The following is a 23,529-nucleotide window of genomic DNA, read 5'->3' as shown; positions in this document are numbered from 1 at the left end:
GCCTCCTATAGGCAGCATATAGTTGTATCTTGTTTTTTTTTCATCCATTCAACTACTTAGTGTCTTTTTATTAGGGAGCTTAATCTATTTACATTTAGAGTAATTACTGATAGGGAAGGACTTATTACTGCCATTTTGTTAACTGTTTTCTGTCAGTCTTTTAGTTCTTCTGCCCCTTTTTTCCTCTCTTGCCATCTTCCTTTGTGTTTCATTGATTTTTTTGTATTCATATGCTTTGATTCCTTTCTCTTTTTCTTTTGCATATCTTCTATAGGTATTTTCTTTGGTTACTATGGGGCTTACATAAAAGAAACTATAGTTACTCTACTTTTAATTCTCCCCTCCCACTGCATTTTATGTTACTGATGTCACAATTTATATATTTTTATATTGTGCATCCACTGGCATAGTTTTATAATTATAGTTATTTTTAATAGTTGTCTTTTAACTTTTATTATAATTAAAAGTGATATATCCATTACCATTACAGTAACAAAATAGTCTGTATTTGTCTATACCTTTATTAGCGAGCTTTGTACTTTCATACTATTGTTTATCATCCTTTCATGTCAACTTAAAGAACTCCCTTTAGCATTTCTTGTAAGGTAGGTCTAGTGGTGATGAACTACCTCAACTTTTGTGTGTCTGGGAAAGGCTTTATCTCTCCATCACTTGTTAAGTACAGTTTTGCAAGGTATAGCATTCTTAATCGGCAGGTGTTTTTTCATTCAGCACTTTGAATATATAGTCACACCTCCTCCTGGACTGAAAGTGTTATGGCGGTTTCCTTACATGAGACAAGTTGCTTTTTTCTTGCTGATTTCAAAATTCTCTTTGCCTTTGGACTTTTGACAATTAGATTATAATGTATCTCAGTGTGGATTTTTGAGTTCATCTTATTGGGGATCCATGAGGAGCCCAGAATCTGGATGTCCATTTCATTCCCCAGATTTGGGAAGTTTTCAGCCACTATTTCTTTGAATAAACAGTCTGCCCCTTTCTCTCTCTTTTCTTCTGAGGCTCCCATAATACATATATTGGTCCATGCGATGGTATCCCACAAGTCCCTCAAGCTTTCTTCATGCTCTCTCTTTTTTCCTCCTCTGACTAGATAATTTCCAATGACCCATCTTCGAGTTTCCTGATTCTTTCCACTGCTTCATCTAATCTGCTGCTGAAACCCTCCAGTGTACTCTTCATTTCAGTTGTTGTACACCTCAGCTACTTAACTGCTAATTTTTAAAAAACATCTGAAAGCTTCACTTGGTTCATGCTTTGTTCTCTTGAACTCACTGAGCATCTTTATGACTGCTGTTTAGAATTTTCTGTCAGGTAAATTATATATCTCCATGTCATTGGGGTCAGTGTCTGGAGATTTATCTTGCTAGTCCAAACCACTGTCTTTGTTCTTAGTGGCCTCAAGGTGTATAGAGTATGCTGGGTCATGTCAGTGCTCTAATTCAGAAGCCAGTCCCTTGGGCAGTCCTCAGGAAATCTGAACATTGGATACATGGTCCAATTCTCCCCGCCCCCCAACCCCCCCACCCAAAGTAGAAGCTGGGATCTGGGCTTTTTTTCACCAGCTCATTCTGTGTTGGGCCAGAAGGAGGGGCTGTGTTGAGTGATAGTTCAAACTGCCACCTCTGTTCTCAGTGGCCCCGGTGTTCAATCAGCCCTTTGAGACAGATGAGACAGAAGCCAGTGGCTTAGGCTACACCCAGGAAAAAAAATCAGAATATTGGATGTATGATCCAGTTCTTTCCTTCTCTTCCCAGGGAGAAGCTGGGAGTTTTCTCCCAATCATATGGCACTTTGCCAGGGGTGGTGATTACGGCAAGAGCGTATCTCAAATTTTCCTACCAATTCTGATGTGGCTGGTTTCACACACACTTGGGGTGTGGAAGCCTCTCAACTGGTTTCTGGATTTCTCACAAAGGGAACTGGTCTGTGTATTATTGATTTGGTGTGCCTGTTGAAGAAAGGAGGGTCCAGAGCTTGCTATTCTGCCATTCTGCTAACATCACTCCTGCCCAACATAGTCTTTAAAGGGTGTATTTAATAACAGCCATTGTACACAAATAACTGCCTCCCGTCTTTCATTCTTTTTTTTTTTTTTTTTTCTTTTTTTTTTGCCATACGCAGGCCTCTCACTGCTGTGGCCTCTCTCGTTGCGGAGCACGGGCTCCGGACGCACAGGCTCAGCAGCCATGGCTCACGGGCCCAGCCGCTCCGCGGCATGTGGGATCTTCCCGGACCAGGGCACGAACCCGCGTCCCCTGCATCGGCAGGCGGACTCTCAACCACTGCGCCACCAGGGAAGCCCCCGTCTTTCATTCTTAACCTGAACGGCCAAATGTAAGTTTCAAGGAAGATTTTCTATTTGGCATATTTTATAATTTATCTGTACTGAGTGTTCTATATAGTGATCCAACAATGATCTGAGTCTGGAGATAACAAAGAGCAATTTAATTTTTAAATGACTTAATTGCCAATGTCACTCAACCAAAACAGCACAAAATAGTACAAACAGTAGTTTCACCTGTTTTTGCTAAAGAAAATCTATTTTCTCCTATGAAGAGCTCAGCAGAATACCCAGAACACACACGTACAAACAGAATCCAAAAACGTTTAAACTGTATTCACAGTAGTGTAAAGATAGCCACAATGGGTGGGAGGCCATCTCCTGATCTCCTTTCCTGAGCATGTTTCCATTATTTTCCTTCATCGTTACTCACATCCTCCTTGCCTATTTTGGCAAGAAGCATTCCTATATATGTTCAGTTCAAGGCTTTAAATAAAGATGAGCTTCCCTTGTACAGTACTTTTTTAGTACATGCACCACTAAAAACTCATGGGAAAATCTAATGGGAAGAGAGGGAAGAGAATCACTTTTTCCACTGGTTTAGATTAAATCTGATTTCAAAGCTATGTTTCCACAAGCCACTAGGCAGGAGCTGTACTCCACAGGTCCTTTAACCTACTTACAGTTCCCTCGCGACTGAGGGTCTTCAGAATAAGAATGGTTCACTGAGGTGTTACTCTAGTGAGTTTGTGGATTAAAAATAGTAATAGTAATAAATAATTTGAGTACAAGAGCTTGTGTAAGAGATTTCCATGTTCTTCTCTCACTGTGTTAGCACAATGGCTTTCAAGTCTTTCCAGGAAAGCTAAGACCTATACAGTTCCTGTAATTACTACCTAAAAGGGCTAGATGCAGGCTCCCTGGAGAGGTGGGGGCAGCACTGTGGGGGGCAGTCAGCTGAGTCACTCCAAAAACCAGCACTTACACAGCCAGCAGAGCAGAATATTTTCTTATGGTGAAGAAAAGACTCCTTGCAAATAACAAACTGTGACTCTTTTTATTTTGGTTTTGTTAAGTCTGACTTTTTTTTCTATCAATGATCGGGCCTCATCTATGAGACAGTCATTTCCTGTATGTCAAATATCAGTAAATTACCTTTCATTTATAAAACTATGGTGGCAACACCACATTTTTAGCTGAGAAAGTAAAGATTTACACTGCTTTTTAAAGTTTCCTTTATAAACCATTTCCTATCTTACAGTGCAAGACAAAGAAAAACTTCAGAATGAACATCCATCTTCTTGATGTAACAGATGCCCTCCTTTAAAGCCATGGCTAATCCAAGCCCCAGACAAATCATTTACTTTAATCGGACAAGACCTTCTTCAAAGTAAAGATAAGAGGTGGTATGACAGATAACAGCACTGTGGTTATGGAAGGAAATCCCACATTTTGAAGAGATTTATATTGAAATAAGTATGGGTGAAAGGACATGCTATCTGGGATTTGCCTTAAATACAGCACAGAAAAAAAAGAATAAAGGGATAAAATAGCAAATGTGGTAAAATATCTGTGTTCTTTATTTTTGACATGTTACTGAATTTTTTATAATCAAAGTTTTAAAATTTATAAAATTAAAAAACCCTACAGAATCATTTATTACTTAAAATACTTCGAGGGAGTCAGCAAATCTACTTGAGTTCTATGTTGGTACTTCATAACCTTATATTTCAGAATTAAATGAATAATTACTCTTTTCAACCGACTAATGTGTTAAAGCTTTAAGCGTACATTAGTACCATAACAGTTCCTTTTTCACCAATTCATATCTCTGGAAAGATGCTGTACAGTAATGATTTAATTTTTTTTATTTTTAAAATTATTTGAACTAAATGAATTAATCCTGCACTGAAGTATCGCCTTTAACGATCCTGCTACACCACTCAAGTCCTGACTCTAGTCTACTCCAAATGAGAAATAAAGGTCATGTTTCTTACGAAGCGTGTACATAAAAACAGCTTTCATTTCATCGATGTCACAGAGGCACAAGGGGTGCTTTTAGAGATTTTTCTTGTTGTTGTCGTCTACGTCACGGCACCGACTGCATTTAAAGTTGTTGTAAAAACGCTGGTGGATCACTGATCACATCAGCAGACACCAGACACTGGATCAGGAGGGACCACATTTTGTGAAAAACTTACTTTCAGCCGATGAGAGGAGGCTTGGAATCTACCATTTGTATCCAAAAGCAAAAAGAATAAACCTCTCTTCCTCGGTTAAAAACAACAAAAACAACACACCAGGATGGAGGCCAGAGAAGAAGATTTCACCCCACTCACATCTGCGTGTACTAAGACTTGAAAATTGGAAAGCCTTCTCTTGGGTCTGTTTAAGACATACCAACCCCAGACCCCTTCTAGTTTATTTGAAATCATGGCTTGAAGTGTCTAAGAAAATATCAAGTCTATTTAAGTATTTAAGACTTCCTTTGAAAAAGGTTTTAGTATTTAGTACCAGGTTTTAAGCTTCAGTATATAAACAAACATTACCTCTACTCGTGGAAAACTAAAGTCTGGACATTTAGCAAACAGATGTATTAGGTGAAGAATTCCCATTTCACACCAAACTGCCTTCTAAACGAGGGCAATTTCTACAGAATATTCTTTTAAATAGGAAAGACTTCCTTACATGGATACTTTAAGTATAATTATGATTACAAAAACTCAGTTCACCTACATTTTAAAATCTAGTATATAAAGTGAAGAATACCTGTATTTCTTTAGGGCTGTTAACATCAGTAGCAAACACTTAAATATTCCAGCTATGTGACAAATGTTTGTTTCCTAACAGAACATTCCAAAGGAGAAACTACTGGTTATTCATTATAATTGAAGGTCAAGCATAATATGTGTCTACTGAAATAATAGGTTTCACTTGTAAGACTGTGTCTGTAAATCCTTTGGAGCAGAAAATTTGTTTTCATAGTCTACTTCCCTCTCTTCTACTGTATAGGATCGTTCTCCTGTTTTTTTGTTTTTTTTTTTTTTGCGGTACGCGGGCCTCTCACCGTTGTGGCCTCTCCCGTTGCGGAGCACAGGCTCCGAACGCGCAGGCTCAGCGGCCATGGCTCACGGGCCCAGCCGCTCCGCGGCACGTGGGATCTTCCCGGACCGGGGCATGAACCCGCGTCCCCTGCATCGGCAGGCAGACTCTCGACCACTGCGCCACCAGGGAAGCCCCGTTCTCCTGTTTTTGAAGTTCATCATCATCACACAATAACCTCTGCTGTAAAATTTAATCATAGTTTGTATCTGCCGTCGCCTGGATAAACTCTACAAAGTAATTATCAGTACTTCCAAATTTTATGAAGAACAAGTGTTTGCCTTTATGATTTTTAAAAATATTGACCTGTGTCCTCATTAGAGGAAAAGAGCCTTAAAGTGTCCCTCCTATGGCTATAGACTTCCTGAATGAAATTCCATGATGTTCTTCATGAATTTTTATCGGGAATGATGTCACCAAGCTGGTGAAATTGTCATTCCTGACTTTGCTCCCCTGCACCAGAAGAGTAACTAATAACTATTCACCATACCACCGAGAGAATCCTAGTGAGGCTAAGTACCCCCCCCCCGCACCATGGAGACCCAGGTCTGCAATATGGTAACAGTGGTGCATAATTCACTTACAGCTAAAGTTAAAAAAATGAATATATGTCATAGGCACACTGGGGAAAGAGGAGAATTTCAGAATATTGACACTGAAAAGTCTGTTGGCTCAGGATAAAAAATTCTCATTACTGTAAAGAAGAGATGGAAGTGAGGGAAAAAGAGGGGTCAGATATGACATAGGAAGAAAAAAGGAAAAAAATCTTAGGGCGGGGTGGTCTGTGAAGACATCATCAATCCTAACCCGCTGTCCTCAGGCAGCACTGCGGGGACGCCATGCCAGGAAACGGAGACAGGTAATCATGCAAAGGCCTTCCTCCAAGGAAACCACGCGGATTTTCTTGGTACTGTATCCTAAGAGCTAATAGTTGTCACTGAGTTGAATTTTCTATACCGTGAATCAAGATGAAGCTGACAATTCATATTCAGAAACTGTTTTTGGATTTGAGTAGGAAGAAGAATTCAGTTATTAGGATCCTCACTCAAACTGCTTTCTAAAGGAGGGATAACCACACAGCCTAAAAAATGAAGAAAAAAACCAACAACGCCCCACCCCACCCCTCAATCCAACCAGCCTTAAGTAATGAAAGATTCCACACAAGTATCAGGAGATGTGAAAAATCAAATAATTAGACTTTTCTGTATGAAACAGTTATGAATGAAAAACCAATGCTGGGCCCTCCCAGGACAGCCTATGTGGGGTAAACCAAGAACTCCTCTCATGACTGTGTGGTACCTGAGGACGGGAGGAAATATGGCAATTCCTTAGGTGAGGATAAGGACTTAATCATCACCAGGCGGAGAGGAGGGGAGGCCGGCGCTTCTAGAGAAAGCATTCTTCCCGCACTCCCTGCATGACCGCACTACTGCTGTACAGGGAACAATGAGGCGTGGCCCCTGCCCTCACATCGGGTAAGAAAGGAAATATGCAACCAACAGTTACAACACAATGTGGAAAATGTTACAAAATGTGCTCTTGGTGTACAGGAGGTTCTCCTGGAACACTCCAGAGTCTAATTAGCTCTGCCTGGGCTGGAGTGGAGGAAGGTGGCAGGGAGCAGACTGTACAGAGGAGGTGATGTTTGAGTTGACCCTTCAAGGATGACTGGAAATTGACTGGACAGACAAGGGGCAAGGGCAGAAGCAACAGCACGCTCGAAAGTAGGAAAGCAATGTGAGCTTAGGAAATCAAACTAGTCCACTAGGGCGAGTGTGAAGGCGAGAGCAGGGGCAGAGAGAAGCCTAGAAAGGTACGAGGGGTTGCGTGATGGACTGAACACCTTCCCGAACCCCACTCAATTGAGGGGTAATGAGCATGAAACTCTAACAGAGAACTGGAGAGAACAGGTCAGCGGAGAGGTCAGCAGACAGAGAAGTCAGCACTTAGAAACTGACAGCACATGGGCACGTGGTAAGTGACAGAGTAGACCAGAGTAGACCAGAGCGAGCTGAAGCCCAAAGCTACATCAGGAAACACAAGAGTAAGCTGATTAGGGTCACCTTCCCAGAGTGAACTGGTTGGAAGCCTTGAAAAGGAATGGTTAGCCCTCCGCATCTCCTCTCCTACCCAGGCAGGCGGGTACGCATCTTACTCTCTGTGAAGGGGCTGAACAGAAGGCCAGACACAGCTCAGGGGCCTAGGGTGAAAAACCCAGCAACTGAATGCTAAAACTGAGCCCACTTCAGCCACCAGGTAAGGCCCACAGGCAGCCAGCCTCCAACACTGCCACGGTCAGGAAGAAGATTGCTCAAAGACAGACTCTGATGTCCAGATGCGTCTTCCAAGTAGAAGGACAGGTCCACTCATTACCGCATTCCACAGGCTTCCAAGTACTTTTTAGTATCCACCTCTTAAATTTGAGCAGACAACTAAGGATCACCAGACATTTGAGAAAAGCATCTAATATGAAAAAGAGAAGCCAAAACAAAACCAGAAAGAACCTGGAGGAGAAAGACAATGAAGAATACAAAAGAATACTTCAAATCAGGGCTTCCCTGGTGGCGCAGTGGTTGACAGCCCGCCTGCCGATGCAGGGGACGCGGGTTCGTGCCCCGGTCTGGAAGGATCCCACATGCCGCGGAGCAGCTGGGCCCGTGAGCCATGGCCGCTGAGCCTGCGCTCCGCAACGGGAGAGGCCACAGCAGTGAGCGTACCGCAAAAAAAAAAAAAAACAAAAATACCTTCAAATCAATACCCTCACGTTGTTTTGTTCTCCATGAGATAAGAATAAAATGATTTTTTTTAAAAGAAAGAACAATCAGAAAACAAAACAAAAAGAGCTCCTAATAATTAAAAATGTGATAGCATTAATCTTTTAAAAGTCAATGAAAACTTGGAGGATATAGCTCAGGACATTACCCAGAAAACAAGATTAGGCAAAGAAAAGAAACAGGGCGAGAAAAGATATTAAAATCAAATCATCAACCTAAAAGAACATCATCTGAATAATAAGATTTCCAGAAAGAGAAAAGAAAATATCACAGAACTAAGACAAGTCCTTGGAGGCGAAGGACAAGTTGGAAAATGACCACCACGTCCCAGCCAAACAGGTGAGAGAGACAAAGCACAGCATCTTGAAACATACAACACCCTGAAGACACGTTCCACCAAAATGAGGGGACAAACCACAAAAATAAAGGTGCTCGTCCCAGAAACAGGAGGAGATGAGGGAACGGGTGCTCAGGATGCCAGGTGTGCTGCGGGCCAAGAGCAACCGGTTCAGGCCGGAGCAGGCGGCTGCGGGCCCAGGGAGGGGCAGCGCCAGGAAACAAGTGAGGCAGATGTACCACTTGGGGTGGTGGAACATTTCGGAGGAGATTTTCAATTTTTTGGAGAGCAGAGGGATTAATTTGTGATTGGTACACAGAAAACTAAGGAAATAAATAAAGCAACTTGACTAATTGTGGAAAAAGCAAATGGCTGCATGAGGAAGGCAATGCTATCCTGGTTCTTCTGTGTGTGAGTCGGGCCTTCAGCGAGAAGACAGAGCACACTGGGAAGATGGGAGGTGGGGGGCGGGCAGCCGTGGAAGGGGGCCTTCTGAGAGAGCCAGTCCTTATCTTCCACGTGCAAAGTCGGCAGAGAAGACCTGAGTCCAAAGAAAGATCAAGATCTGGCACATAAGCCCGTAACTCAGAAATGAGGAGGGAAACACAAGCAAAGTGCTGGCCACAGGGAGCAGGGATCTGGGAGCGGGAGGGGCGGCACAGGGAGCTGAAAGGTGCTTGTGTTTTGTGGTTTTTAAAAAACATTCATTATAAACCCAGTAGTACTATTTGATTTTTAAAAACTACAGCTCTTTAATAAAAATTAGTAAAAATAAATAGGAAAAGAAGTTAGAGAGGAAGCAAGCAGACTGTGCAGAAAGGGAGCAGATTCCCATCCCAACAACACATCTAAAACTAATGGAAGTGGGGCTGCCCCGGGCTCTGCAGGGTGCTCTCTGCCCCCTCCTCCCCGGGCCGTAGGCCACACCCAGCCCCAGGAAGGCAGATGCACACAACTCCCTGAGGAATGCACACCGTGTGCAAGCCACTGCGGTGGCCAAGGGGAACCTTCGAGTAACTTCAAAGAGCTGAAGAGCCACTCACTCCCTCACTGGACATGAACCAAGAAAAAGGCAGCCCAGTTGGCAGAAGCAGCCACCGGACACGACAGAAGGAACCAGCCAAGGGACGAAGCTGCAGGAGAGGAGCCGTGGGAAGAACCTGGGAGTCCCCAGATCAACCAGCCCTACTCCAGAATTCTAGGTACGTGGAGCCTTACCTACCTTCACGGACGTTAGTCTGAGCACAGTCATCTGCCACTTTTAAATACAAATAAATCAATTCCTGGCCCTGAAGTACTTAGGAAGTGGACTCAGTAGGGTTTAGTGACTACGTAGAGCGTGCAGCTAAGGAAGAGGGAAAGTCAAGCACAGCTCCCAGCCAGGGGCGTAAGTGATCAGCAATTAGAGGAGCAGGGCGGGGATGAGGACGGACCCGAGAGGGCGGACCACACGGGATTCCAGCGGGGTCTGCGGGCAGCCGGGGCTCAGTGTGAAGGATCAGAGGGAGACGTGAGCATAGCACAGAGCTGGGGAGCCTGAGATGCACACGTGGCAGTGGAAGAAATCGCCCCGAGGACAGGCAAAAAGGGGGAAGGCCAAGGGTGGAAGCCCAGAAAGCGTGGAAGGAGCTCGGGAGCCCGAGGTGGCAGCGCCAGCACAGGGCAGCTGGGGAAGGTTTCCAGGAGCAGGCGAAGGGCGGCACGGGGAAGGGGAAGACGAGGCTGGGACAGGGGCTGGATCTGGCCAGCAGCGACCAGAGAGCACGAAGCCTGGACGTGTGGCCTGGGGCCGAAGGGGCCGAGCAGGGGGGCAGCAGCCAAGGGAAGCCGTGGGCTGCTTGGAGGACAGCCTTCACCCGAGGCAGGAGCCCAGAGAGAAGATGCTCCAAGACTCCGGGGGCCCGGGGGCAGGCAACCTGAGTAGAAAGTGTGGAGAAGTGGCAAGAAAGGCCAGCAGGCCAGGACTGGGTTTAGTGGGAAGGACCACTGGCTCGGGGAGGGAGGTTGCAAACGCCGGCACTGAATGAGTCCTGTTTGATCAGGGGTTGCACTGACTGTGTGCAAGCAGGAGTCGCTAATGTGCCTCACGTGCACATGGCTTTGAGGCCCGAGATCCCTTACAACGAATCCAAACACGGCTGGCGCACCCAGACCATACACGTGCCTCTCGTGGGAGCTGTGACAGAGAAGCGGCAACTGGGATAAGAATGGGACAAGGCCAGCAGCCCGAGAAGTCCTCTGCAGAACCCCTGGTCCCCACCGCAGAGGGATGTTTCTGGGAGCCGCCTTCTTGGAGTTCTCCCAGGAAGGGCGGAAAGGAAAGGAGGGAGAGTTTTCTTCTTGTGCTCAGAACTTTAACAACAAAAACCTTCTTCATCTAACCTAAATCCGTCAGATGTAAGTTTGAGGCTTTTTCCTCTGTCCTGCTCTTGCGGACACGGATCCACCAGTTGCTCACCCTCCTCCTGGGACAGCAGTGCTAACTCCTAGACACGTGCTGGCTCACGTGCCAGCATCTCTACCTTTTTTTTTTTTTTTTTACATCTTTATTGGAGTATAATTGCTTTACAATGGTGTGTTACTTTCTGCTTTATAACAAAGTGAATCAGTTATACATATACATAGGTTCCCATATCTCTTCCCTCTTGCGTCTCCCTCCCTCCCAATCCCACCCCTCCAGGCGGTCACAAAGCACCAAGCCGATATCCCTGTGCCATGCAGCAGCTTCCCACTAGCTATCTACCTTACGTTTGGTAGTGTATATATGTCCATGCCTCTCTCTCGCCCTGTCACAGCTCACCCTTCCCCCTCCTCATATCCTCAAGTCCATTCTCTAGTAGGTCTGTGTCTTTATTGCTGTCTTACCCCTAGGTTCTTCATGACATTTTTTTTTCTTAAATTCCATATATATGTGTTAGCATACGGTATTTGTCTCTCTCTTTCTGACTTACTTCACTCCGTGTGACAGACTCTAGGTCTATCCACCTCACTACAAATAGCTCAATTTCGTTTCTTTTTATGGCTGAGTAATATTCCATTGTATGTATGTGCCACATCTTCTTTATCCACTCATCCGATGACGGACACGTAACGGAAACACGTCTCAAGCTCTCCACAGCCAGCTCAAAGGCTCTGACAGTGAACTGATCCTCAGCCAAGACTCAAAGCGAGCTGGATGCATATTTGTAAATGTTCATGTCTGAAGAGGCACAGGGTTCACCCAGACCCCCCAGAAAACATGAGGAAAATATATGACAAACAGGAAAATGGCTAGATTTCAAACTCACTGCTTGTAAAACTGTACTGCTTACATTTTGAAGAGTTAACAGGAAGCAGCCTAAAATCCCATTACGATCAGAACTGTCTCAAGATGTGAGGAGGCATCCTGGAGGCTGTTTTACTCTACATCAAGGGCAGAAGGTTCTCCAGGAGAAGAGAAGAGATGTAGCTGGCTTCTTGCAGCCCACACCTGAGACTGTCCCAACGTCAGAGCTCAGGGCATTAATTACATTACAAACACTATACTGTCTTCACACTCTTTTCTCATCAATAATTTTCAAACTAAGCAAAAGATACGAAAGAATGACAGAGACGGAGGGAGGAATGTCTCACTTCAAACACGACCCATAGAGCGTCCCACACACCTCTTCCCTGTGTTGAATTCCTCCAAGGTCTGCAATCTTTTTTTTAAAGGCAATGGAGCTCTTTCCTCAAATGAAATCCCACCTGCTGGCCCTCAATACAGAACCATAAAAACAGCCATCCAGACAAAGGTGTGGGCCAGGAGCCCAACCATCTGCAAAGCTGCTTTGGGGTCCTGCCGACAGGCCTAGGGGACTCAGTCAAAGCTGCAGCCCTCCTCGCTTCTGTCCCCCGCTCGACACCATGCTGTCTGCCACCTGGGCGACCATGTTGGACGCAGCACAAGGCGCTTGTGGGCCTGCCTCCTCCAGTGGCCCAAGGCCCTCAAAGGCACGTGCTGCATCTCACACACTGTGTCCCCAGCCTCTCTGGGTCCCATGCCTGTCACACTCCAGGTATGCAGTCTGCTGGGGACACTGGCCAGCACAGCTCGGGGGGACCGTGACATGAGCCTCACGGTTCCGTCACTCCAGGTGAGGGAAGAATGTGAAGCCGAGACTTCCTCTGACATTGTCTTAACTGCTTTCGCATCTGTTCCCTCATCTGATCATTACAAAAGCCTTGGGAATTAGGCAGGAAATAATTCACACCCCTCGTCACAGAGGAGGAAACTGAAGCAGGGAGAGGTTAAGTGTGTGTGCAAGGTCGCTCACTGGGCCACGGCACGCATCTCTGAGCAGACTGCAGGGGCAGTAAAATCCTACAAAAATAAAATGCTGTAATAGATAAATCCACGTGCTTCACACAGAAACACACATGTGCTATTGGATACTAAGATGCCTTTGGGGGATGGGGAGGGAAGAAACTCAAGAGTTGAGACTACTACCTCTTTGTAATTCTCATAACACTAATTTTGAGAAGAGAAAAAAATACTGAGCATTTTTACTTGAAAATAAAATGAAACATGAAATATACAGTGATAAGAAGTCACAAGAAGCAATTCATTAAAAAAAAGAAAAATAAAAAAGGTTCCCCAAAAAGTTATGGTTTCATATTATACTGTTTGATTTTACCACAATTAAACTGAAATCTCAAGTATAAAATGTTCTGGCATTTTAGGGATTCTCCTGTACTTGGAAAACACAAGTTTTACATTTACAAAGGTTTTAACTAGTCAACCCTTATATTAAAAAATGAATTATCAATATATAATTTTATTAGGTTATTATACATCATTTTATCATGAACGTAAAATAGGCACCTTAAAGAAAAACTTGAAATTAGGTTTTAAAAATGACCCATAGGCTCACCATAAAATAACCACCTACATGCGGCATTTTGATTAATTTCCTTCCAGTTAGTTTGACAATGTGGGTAGTTTCCTTCGGTTGTTTTATGATGTGGTAATCACACCACATACACCATTTCGTATCCTGGGTTTTCTCCTTAACATTATATCGTAAGAGCTCTTTCAGATTATTACGTCATCTTTATAACCACGATCTCTAATTTATTGAACTACTATATGATCCTTTAAGTGGTTATACCACAGTTTACTTAACCAGTCTTCTATTTTCGTACTAGTAGGCTGTTGCCAAATTTTTACTATCATAAATAATGCTTTAACGACCACAACTTTTATTTTCTTCCCATTTTGTCTCTTCTAGATAAATTCCTAAAGCATATTACCAGGTCAGAGCAGATGGTAATCTTTTAGACTTGCTTAAAAATTGTATCAAATCTTTGCCACCCCAAAGATCGAATGCATATTATTACCAGCAATGAATGAAAATACTTATTTGATTAAACCGTTACGAATGATCAATAAAATCATGGGTATCATTTTCTTTGTTAGTAAGTGAAAATATACCCTCTCACTATGCTATTTCGTATTTTTCCCTGAGAGTACATACTTTCCCACCATGACTACTGACTGGTTGAACTTCTTTTGTGAACGATTCATGTCCATTATCCATTTATCAATTGGCTATTTATGCAGATTTTAAAGTAAATTTGTATGAGTATTTTCTATAATTAAACTGTTAACTCAGTATTCACAGTATCGGTGGGGAATGTTATTTCCCCAATCTATTAACACATGCAATTTCGGGGTTAATTTTTACCTGGACAAGCTCAGTGTTCTTTCCCTTTGTCATTCTTTACCAGCCTTTGAGACAGCCCTCCTCCCCCCCCTCCTCCACCCCCCCGGCCCCACCGTATTAGTACTTAACGCTTTTCCCCCTCAGCTCACGTCGTTTTAACATGACACATCATGTTCAAGAGGCGTTACCTGTTGGTCATCGGGCGTCCATATGCCACATGTGATTTGACTTTCCAAGTTGATCTCAGATGACCAGTGTCTTTGTCCACTGACAGAACCAACCAGGACAAACCCATCTCGATACGAAATAAGTGCTTGAGTCCCATCGTGGCTCCACGTGAAATCACTCACCTTTGGGACACACAGATAAAAGGAGTCAATTTGTAATCTGAAAGGGAAAGCACTTTTATCAAAGACTAGACGTAGTCATTACCTTAGCCTTTGGCTAAGATCGAGATGGCCTTAAAGAGACAATACAATATGTTGTTGCACGTATTTTAACAATAACACATAAAACACATTATTTGAAAAGCATATGCCAGCGTGGAGGTGCTAAGTGTGTCACACATGGTAATTCATTAAGCCCATGGTAATACCTCCCACAGCGGAGAGAAGTAACTTCTCCTTGGTCTCACAGGGCTGGCGAGGGGCAGAGCGAAGAATGATCAAGGGTTGTGCGGCTCCAGCATCCTTGCTTTTAGACACTGTTCTACGGCCTGCCCCTTATAGTACCAGATTCTCCATCAGTGTCTCGGGGTCACTTATCAAGATAGTAAAGCTCTCAGTTTCTGATTATATACGTTTCTCAGTCTTGCCAACAACATTCCCGCAATCAAAATGAGAAATAATCTCTAACCGGAACACATTACTTATACTTGGGTGTTCAGTTCTATCAAACGCATTTATTGCATTTACTCAAAGGACCACATGTTTTTCCTCTTTTAATCTATTACTGCAGCAAATTACTTCCATGGATTTCCCAGTTTTATGCCATCCTTACATACCTAGAAGAAGCCCAACTTCGAGGTCAAGTATCGTCCTTTACACATACAGTTGAAGTTGATTACGTGTTTGGGATTTCCACATCTGTATTCACGAGTGAGGCAAGCTTGTGATTTCATTTTTTATAACGCCTTTGTTTGAATTTATCAGGGTTAATGCTGACCTCTCAGAATGAGTTAGAGGGTAGTCCCTTTTCTTCCATGGCCAGGAAGAATTTGTATAAACTGGGCCGACCTGTTGCTTCAGAGTTTGGTGGAACATGCCTGTGAAACCATCTGGCTTTGCCCTTTTTTGTGGGATGATTTTTAATCATTGCTTCAACTTATTTAATAGTGTTAGCAGCAGGCAAGCCTCTCTTTTTATTTCTTCTTGAGTCAGTTCTATTAAAATATTTTTTTAGGAATTTGTCCAGTTCATGTAAGTTCTCAAAACTGTTGGCAAGTAGCTGTTAATAGTACTTAATATCCTTTTAAGTATCACCTTTAGTGAGCTATAATTTATGTGCAATAAATACGGTTCCCCTTGGCAGTCCATTCCCTGCCCTCAGCCTGGGTCTGAGGCAACCAGTGGCCTAACTTCTGTAACTAGCGCTGCTCATTCTAGGAACTTCGCATGAACAGGGCCACACAGTACGTTCACTTTTCTTCATGATTGCTTCTACTCAGTGTAATAATTCTGAGAGTATTCTGATTTCTTGTGTGCATCAGTAGTTCATTCCTTTTTATAGATGAGTAATATCCCATGGTATAAATATACCACAATTTATTCATCTCCCCAAAGGGCTGGGCATTTGGGTTGTTTCCAGTACTTGCTTATTACAAAATTGCCATGAGTATTCACGTGCAAGACTTTCTGTAGGCACATGGTTTCATTTTTCTTGAGTAAATACCTAGGAATGGAATTAACTGCTGGGTCATATGGTAAGTGTATGTTTAAATGCATAAGAAATTACCAAGCTTTTCCAAAGTGGCTAAACCATTTCACATTCCCATCAGCAATGTATGTGAGTAGGTCCACACCTCACCAGCACTCGGTATTGCCAGTCTTTTTTATTTTAGCTATTCCAGTAGGTGTGTAGTGGTAGGACACTGTGCTTTTAACTTGCATTTCCCCAATGACTAATATGCTGAGCATCATTTCATGTGCTTATTGATCATATGCACATCCTCTTTTGGAACCTTTCTATTCACATCCCTTGCCACATAGATCTATTTGTATATCCGTTCACGTTCACCTATTCATTATATACGTAAATACACACACACGTACACATATGTATACAGATATATAGACGTTTTCGACCTTCTTGTTGTGTTGTAAAAATTCTAGATACTACCCTTTATCTGAATATGTGCTGCAAATAATTTCTCCCATTCTGTAACTTGCCTTTTCATTTTCTTAAGGATATCTTTCAAAAAGTAAGTTTTAAATGTTGATGAAGTCCAATATCAAGTTCTTTCTCTTACGTTTCATGCTTTTTGTATCCAATCCAAGAAATCTTTACCTAACCCAAGGTGGCAAACGCAAACTTTCCAGAAGAAGTGTACAGCTTTTACATTTATGTCTATGATTCATTTAATTTTTGCACAGGGTGTACGGTAAGAATCAAGGTTCTACTTTTTAAATTTTAAATGCAGATATTCAGTTGCTTCTGCACCATTTGTCAAAAAGACTATTCCTTGGATGTCAAATAGACTTATCGTGGCGATCATTTCCCAGTAGATACAAATTTTGTTGTACACCTGAAACCAGTATGTTATATGTCAATTATACCTCAATTAAAAAAAAAAGATGATTCTTCCCCCACTGAATTACCTAGGCATCTTTTATTTACCTTTGACTACCTTGTAATCTCTACCTTATCTACAGTTATGCTCAACTTTTCATTCATAAAATTATTTTAGGTTTCATCTTTCTTCTCTTACTCAAGGCTTGCCAGCAGTTTGTCTACTTCATTAATTTTTTTCCAAAGAACAAATTTTTGAATTTGTTGATCTCCTCTATTGTATGATTTTTTCGCTATTGCATTAATTTCTACTTTTATTTAAATTATATTTTCTTTCTCCTTTTACTGGATTTACTCTGTTCATTTGATCAGAGTTTTATTCCTTTCTAATATACATAAATTAAGGATATATAGTCTCTTTTTTAAAAAAATTAGTTTATTTATTTATTTATTTAACTTCGGCTGCGTGGGGTCCTCGTTGCTGCGCGCAGGCTTTCTCTAGTTGCGGCGAGCAGGGGCTACTCGTCGTTGCGGTGCACGAGCTTCTCATTGTGGTGGCTTCTCTTGTTGCACAGCACGGGCTCTAGGCGCGTGGGCTTCAGTAGTTGTGGCGTGTGGACTCAGTAGTTGTGGCTCGCGGGCTCTAGAGCTCAGGCTCAGCAGTTGTGGTGCACGGGCTTAGTTGCTCTGCGGCATGTGGGATCTTCCCGGAGCAGGGTTCGAACTCTTGTCCCCTGCACTGGCAGGCGGATTCTTAACCACTGCGCCACTAGGGAAGACCCTAGGATATATATTTTCTTATATCACTGCTTTAATCCTATCTCACAAGTTTTGATATGTAGACAGTCCGTTATCATTCAGATCTAAGATTTTATAAATGGCCATTAAATTTGTTCTTTAACCCATGAACTATTTAACAATGCATTTAAAAATGACCAAATGTCCAAATATTTGGTCAGCAATTTCCTTTCTTTTCTTTTTTTCTGGCCACGCTGCATGGCTTGTGGGATCTTAGTACCCTGACCAGGGACTGAACCTGGGCCCCGGCAGTGAAAGGGCCGAGTTCTAACCACTGGACCGCCAGGGAATTCCCACCAATTTCTTAAATTTATGTTTTTGTTATTAACTTCTAACCCATTCAGAAATCATGGTCCATAATCATGAGAGCTACCAATGGAAATTTGTTTAGGTTTTATGAATGCCCTAAAACAGGCTGGCAAACTATGGCCAGTGGGCCAAATCTATTTGCCACCTATTTTTGTACAGTCCACAAACTATGGTTTTAAATGGTTAGGAAAAAATTTCGAGAGGAATGATACTTTGCTGTATGTGAAATTATATAAAATTCAAATTTTAGCATCCATAAATAAACTTTTTAACTTTATCAACAAAAAGTTTTCTGGTTTTCTTTTCTTTCTTGTTAGTACTTACGTAATATCCTCAATTCTGACTCCTCGTCCACAAAGCCTAAAATATGTACTATCTTGCCCCTCCACAGAAAAAGTCTGCGAAACCTCAGGACATGATTAATTTTTGTAAACATTCTGTGTGTGTCTGAGAAAAATGTATGTTCTCTACTTGGTGGATTCAGTAACTACAAGTGTCCATTAGGTCAAGCTTGTTAACTGTGTTGCTCAGATCTTCTATATCTTTGCTGATTTTTTTTGTTGTTGAAACTTCTCAGTATATCAATGAATTTATCAGTTTTTACTTTCAGTTCTGTCAATTTCCTTCATATATTTTGACGCTATTATTAATAAGTGCATACATATTTAAAATATCATCTTGGTAAACTACAGCTTTTATCATTATGTGGTAGCACTCTATAAACGAAACATTACTTTCTATCTTTAAGTCTATTTCATCCGAAAATAACAGTTGCTACTCCAGCTTTCTTTTTTCCTGGATAATTTGCTCAATACATCTTTTCCACCTTTTTACTTTAAACTTGTATATGTCCTTAAGTTTTAGGTGTGGCTCCTAATAGCATATAGCTATGTTTTTAAAAACGTAATCTGTCAAGCATCATCTTGATCGGTGAAGTCAGTCCATTTACATTTATTCTAATTATTGTTGTATTTGGCCCTGTTTCTATCGCCTTAATTTACTTTTTCAGTTTGTACTACCTTTTAAATATTTTCTAACTTAAAAAAATGGATTATCTATCATCTTCACTGTTGCTTATACTTGGAAATGTTCACCTTCATTGAAATTTGTAACGTTACTGGACTTTTCACACTTCAGGTAGTAATAAAACAAATGAACACACACCAAAAGGACATGAACTTCTTGCTGTTTTCCCAGCAGGGGTTATAGGTTATCAGTGGTCAGCACGTCCCCCTGGTGACAATGGCATGGGGGTGTGAGACAGCTCCTCGACAGCTGGTCTGAAGGTACTGGAAAAAGCTGTTTGTTTTTCAACTCAGAATCTTGGTTTCTCTGACCTTATGTTTCAACCAGTTACGTTATCTAGTTTTTCTTAAGAACTGAAAAGATTTTTTTTTTACAGACAACACATTAATTCTGCAATAAACTGTAAAAGTCCTTTCATTTTGCAAAGATAATGTTACTTATTTACATGGGTTTTAACTCATTTATCTTTGTGCTAAAGGAAAAACATCTCACTAGAGTGAGAAAACGTATAGCCAGTGACAAGATGCTTCTCCAAGGCACCACCCATCTTACAGCCACAAAAAATGGTAACAGAGGATGTTTACATGATCTAATTGCGTTCATTAAATTAGGCTGGCATGGAGTGATAAGACTGTACCAAAATTGGAAAAACAAAACCAGGGGAACTGAGTCCCTAGTGTGTTAAGGAAATAAGCAGAAAGCCCTCTGCTGTGGCCTATCCGATGCGGGGGGCCGTGGCACTCCTGGCCCACGTTCAGGGCTCTCTCGACATGACTGACCAAAGCTGAGGAGCAGCCTGGACGGCCCGCCGCCCAAGACAGCCTTTCCTCTGACGGTCTGAGGCCTGGGCCTGGCACAGCCGGCCTGTGACCAATGCTATGAAATAATGCAGGCACTGTTCCAGACTCATTTTGGAAATAAAGGACTCATAATCATTTCCCGAAAAAAAGAGTGTTAAAGCTTCACTTGGCTTTTGCCAAATGTCTGATTACTTCACGACAATGAAAGGCCTGCTATATAACAAAGATCACCTGTCACCTCTTCTAAAGAGTATCACTTCAAGGACGCTCCTCCTCCAGGCACAGAACCGTCCCTCCTGCCCCCAGACACCGCTCCCGGCGCACAGACCCTCCGCTCCCTCCACCAGTGAGCCATCCTCACCGGTGCATGACGCTTCTCATACAGGACGCGACTCCAACACAATTAAAAGCGGCCAAATCTCCCCCAAATGCAAGTGCTTAACGATAACAAGTGCTCGATGGATTCTGAGGTCTGTAGAGTCAGAGTGGCAAACAGCAAAGCTATATGAAGATCTGGATCAGATCACTAGATACAGTGATTACTCTGGTCGAACCTGAAAGGAACAGGCTTTTGGGGGATTCTAGGTGCTTCCAGATGTTCTATGGTCCATGTAAGCTCATTCACTTCCAGGTCTGAATTCATCTGTTCTTGTTTCTAACACGCTTTTTTTTTCGCCGAACTCTCAATGAAAAGAAAGGCTGAGGGTATATGGCAGTGGCAGAGGCCACACGGCTCTGACGTGGAGGTGACAGATGTCTCCCTCCTCAGAGAAGCTGCCGTCAGCAGGAGACAGTGTGGCAGCACCACCAGGCTGGGGGGGCTGGACTCGCCAATGGCAGTGAAGCCTGAGCTCTCTGGATGTACTATGAGTATATGCACCTCTGCTAAAGAGAAAACAGTTTATTGTCTGGGAACAAGACAGAGTTTCGGACTCAAACCTGGGTTCAAATTCTGGCTTTACAAACCATGAACTAACTTTCCTGGGTGAGTTACTCAACCTCCCTGAGCTGGGGTTTTTCTTCCATTAACTGAGAGTAACAACATCTTCCCAACAGGGTTCCTGTGGAGGTGAGGGATGACACCTGGAAAAGGCCAGCACTGAGTGCCATTCTGTAAGAGTAACACTCTGTAAGACCTCTTGCCGGCCAAGGTCTGAAGACATGTCTCACGTGATCACTGGGCCTTTCTAGGGAAAGGCTTCACTCTAGTGGATGGGAGAACAACGGCACTTCAAAGACCCTCATGGGCAAGTTCAGAAGAGTCTCCACTTCACGGGAAGCTGTGAAGAGTTGCTGCCTCAAGGCTTGAAGCTGGTCTTTGGTGATGACATTATGGCGACGACTTAAGGGCAGGTACGCCCTGTTGTCGGCGGCTATGGCTGCTGGCACCTCATAAGTGCTTCAGGCACCATCACAACTTGTGGGGACAACCATCGTGTGCAGACAGTGGCACAGCATTTTCCACATTTAATCTGTTTCTTTGGGGGGCTGTGCCATGCAACTTGCAGGATCTCAGTTCCCTGACCAGGGGCTGAACCCGAGCCACGGTAGCGAAAGCCTGGAATCCTAACCACTGGGCTACCAGGGAACTCCCTTCCATATGTAATGTCCTGTAATCCTCCCAAGTGATCCGTGGAGGCAGGCACCATTAAACTCCCTGTGTACAGATGAGGAAACTGAGGCACAGAAGTAAAGTATCTCCTACTGAAGCGTGATGGACTGAGACGCTGACTCCAGAGCTCATGCTCTTGACCACAGTGTCCACCTTCTAGGTGACGTGAACTTCTTATGGGCATGGAGGTTTCCACATCTGTGGCTCAATTTCAAGGTTAGTTAGTAGTCACAGTGTAGGCGCCACCTCTGCCTTTTTCCACTCACGGCGGAATACAGGAAACCGGTAAGGCCTTACCAGAGTCAGTCAAAGTTATTACACCGACCCTACCAAATAAGTAAACTCACACAAAGAAGTATGTTCTGTTTGCACCCAGAGTTAGCTTTGCCTTCTGTGATGACATCTTACAAAGTTCCTCAGCCTAGCAGTAACTGCTAGGAAGAGCTTCATTCCCTGCAATTTTATGTCACCTCACCGGTCTGCATCTTTCGAAGTTGGAAAGCTCGTAGCTTATTTAAGCAACAGATGGGAAGAGAGAGGGTGAGAATTCATTTTCTTAGGAATGTATAGAAAGGCAGTCACAGGGGAACCACCCCGGAGAGCCAAACAGACTAAGAAACCCCTTGTCAATAAAGGTTCCCCCAACACTCGGGCCTGTCAAATCCTTGGCACGGGACCCGTGTCCTTAAACACACGAGACAGGAGCTCCACGCAGCCGTCCTCACGGGGAGGAAGAGCCAGGGCCATACCATCAGCCACGAGAACCCACGAAGTGGTTTTTAAAATAGCACAGCTCGGCAGGGCGTCCCTGGAGCAACTGTTTTCCTCAGAGCAGCGACAAAGTGGTACCAGAAAGGGAGAGCTGAGTGATGACAACAGGTGGCCCCGCTGACTGAAACCTGACCGAAGGGACTGTGAAAAACTTGGCTTGGGGATTGGCTGTGAGAACGGTCATGTGGAGCTCCCCGTGAGAGAACTAGGAAGATGACAACACAGGAAAATACCTTCCACGGGGCAGCAAAGAAGCGCTATGCCAGGAGCGCTTCGTTAAATCGGAACTTAACAGGTAATCACAACACTGAGTGGTGAAAAACGACTTCACAGGCTTAATTAAAGCTTAAGGCCTGGAGCATTCTCACAACAGCCGCAGAATGGAAGAGAAGGAAGGACGATCCTTCTCTCTCTCGCTCTAGTGATGTACTCAACGGGCAGCACGAGAAGCAGGATGCTGGTTTCATTCATCTGCCCTCCGCCCTTCCCTGGAGGAGCGTCCTGCCCTCTCACCTGGGCCCCTCGGTCGTTGACCAGCTCCACAGACCACCGCCCTTCGTACTGGATCCACACGAATATCCCGCCGTCTGCGTCGCACGTGGCCAGCTTCTGGTACGGCTCATTCCACCTCACCAACACGACCTAGGAAACGACCAAAAAGACACTTACTGCAGGGAAGGAGCCCGTGGGCCGCAATCACGTCTACGACGTTATCAGACCGAGAACTAACTAGAACGCATGGACAAAGGCAAGGACTCGGGGAGGATGGGGGGTGGGGATTCCAGCAGAGAGGACACACGGCAGCGCCTCAGGGGACCAGGCCCACGTGACGTGGCCTCCTGACCAACAGCAGGCACCTGAGCAAACCACGAACCACAGCGCCGCAGCGCCCGTCGCCGTGACCGCAGAGCGGGCCCAGAGCCCACCCGTACCCGGCCCCGCCTCCACAGTGCCAGGCTCGCTCGCCTGAGGGCCCCGGGCGGTGGGGAAACGATTTCCTCGAAACCTACTGTGGTGTACCTGAGTCAGGGCACTATTTGCTTGGTACAGATGGAAGAAAGGATGCGGCCTATGTAATCTCATTTTCTCCCAAAGTGAAATTTTCTGTACCTTTGCCAGGCTACATTATTTCCAAGTAGTTCAGCATCTAAGCATGCCAATTTGGAAAAAATACACAGTTGAAATACCTAAACTGTTCAGGATTTATCACAGAGGAAATAGGAAGAAACTATAAGCTTCAAAACGGATGAGTATGAGAACTTAGTTTTTAAATTTGAAAAATCCTGA

The 23,529-nt window shown here is 43.7% G+C and overlaps 1 protein-coding gene across 1 annotated transcript in view; it reads right to left on the bottom strand.

Annotated features, from left to right (window-relative positions):
* Nucleotides 1-23,529, bottom strand: part of TULP4 (TUB like protein 4) — a 231,071-nt gene that overhangs the window by 53,031 nt on the left and 154,511 nt on the right. Inside the window, exons 3-4 of the mRNA XM_029223964.1 lie at nucleotides 22,756-22,884; nucleotides 14,388-14,549 (exon numbers count right to left, since the gene is read on the bottom strand). Coding sequence (XP_029079797.1) covers nucleotides 14,388-14,549; nucleotides 22,756-22,884 — 291 coding nt within the window. The remainder of the gene's footprint in view (nucleotides 1-14,387; nucleotides 14,550-22,755; nucleotides 22,885-23,529) is intronic.

Source organism: Monodon monoceros, unplaced genomic scaffold, assembly GCF_005190385.1.
Source record: "Monodon monoceros isolate NGI ecotype Baffin Bay Population unplaced genomic scaffold, NGI_Narwhal_1 Super_Scaffold_15, whole genome shotgun sequence".
Taxonomy (NCBI): domain Eukaryota; kingdom Metazoa; phylum Chordata; class Mammalia; order Artiodactyla; family Monodontidae; genus Monodon; species Monodon monoceros.
Note: the sequence above shows the minus strand (reverse complement) of the source record. Positions and strands in the feature narration are given on the sequence as shown.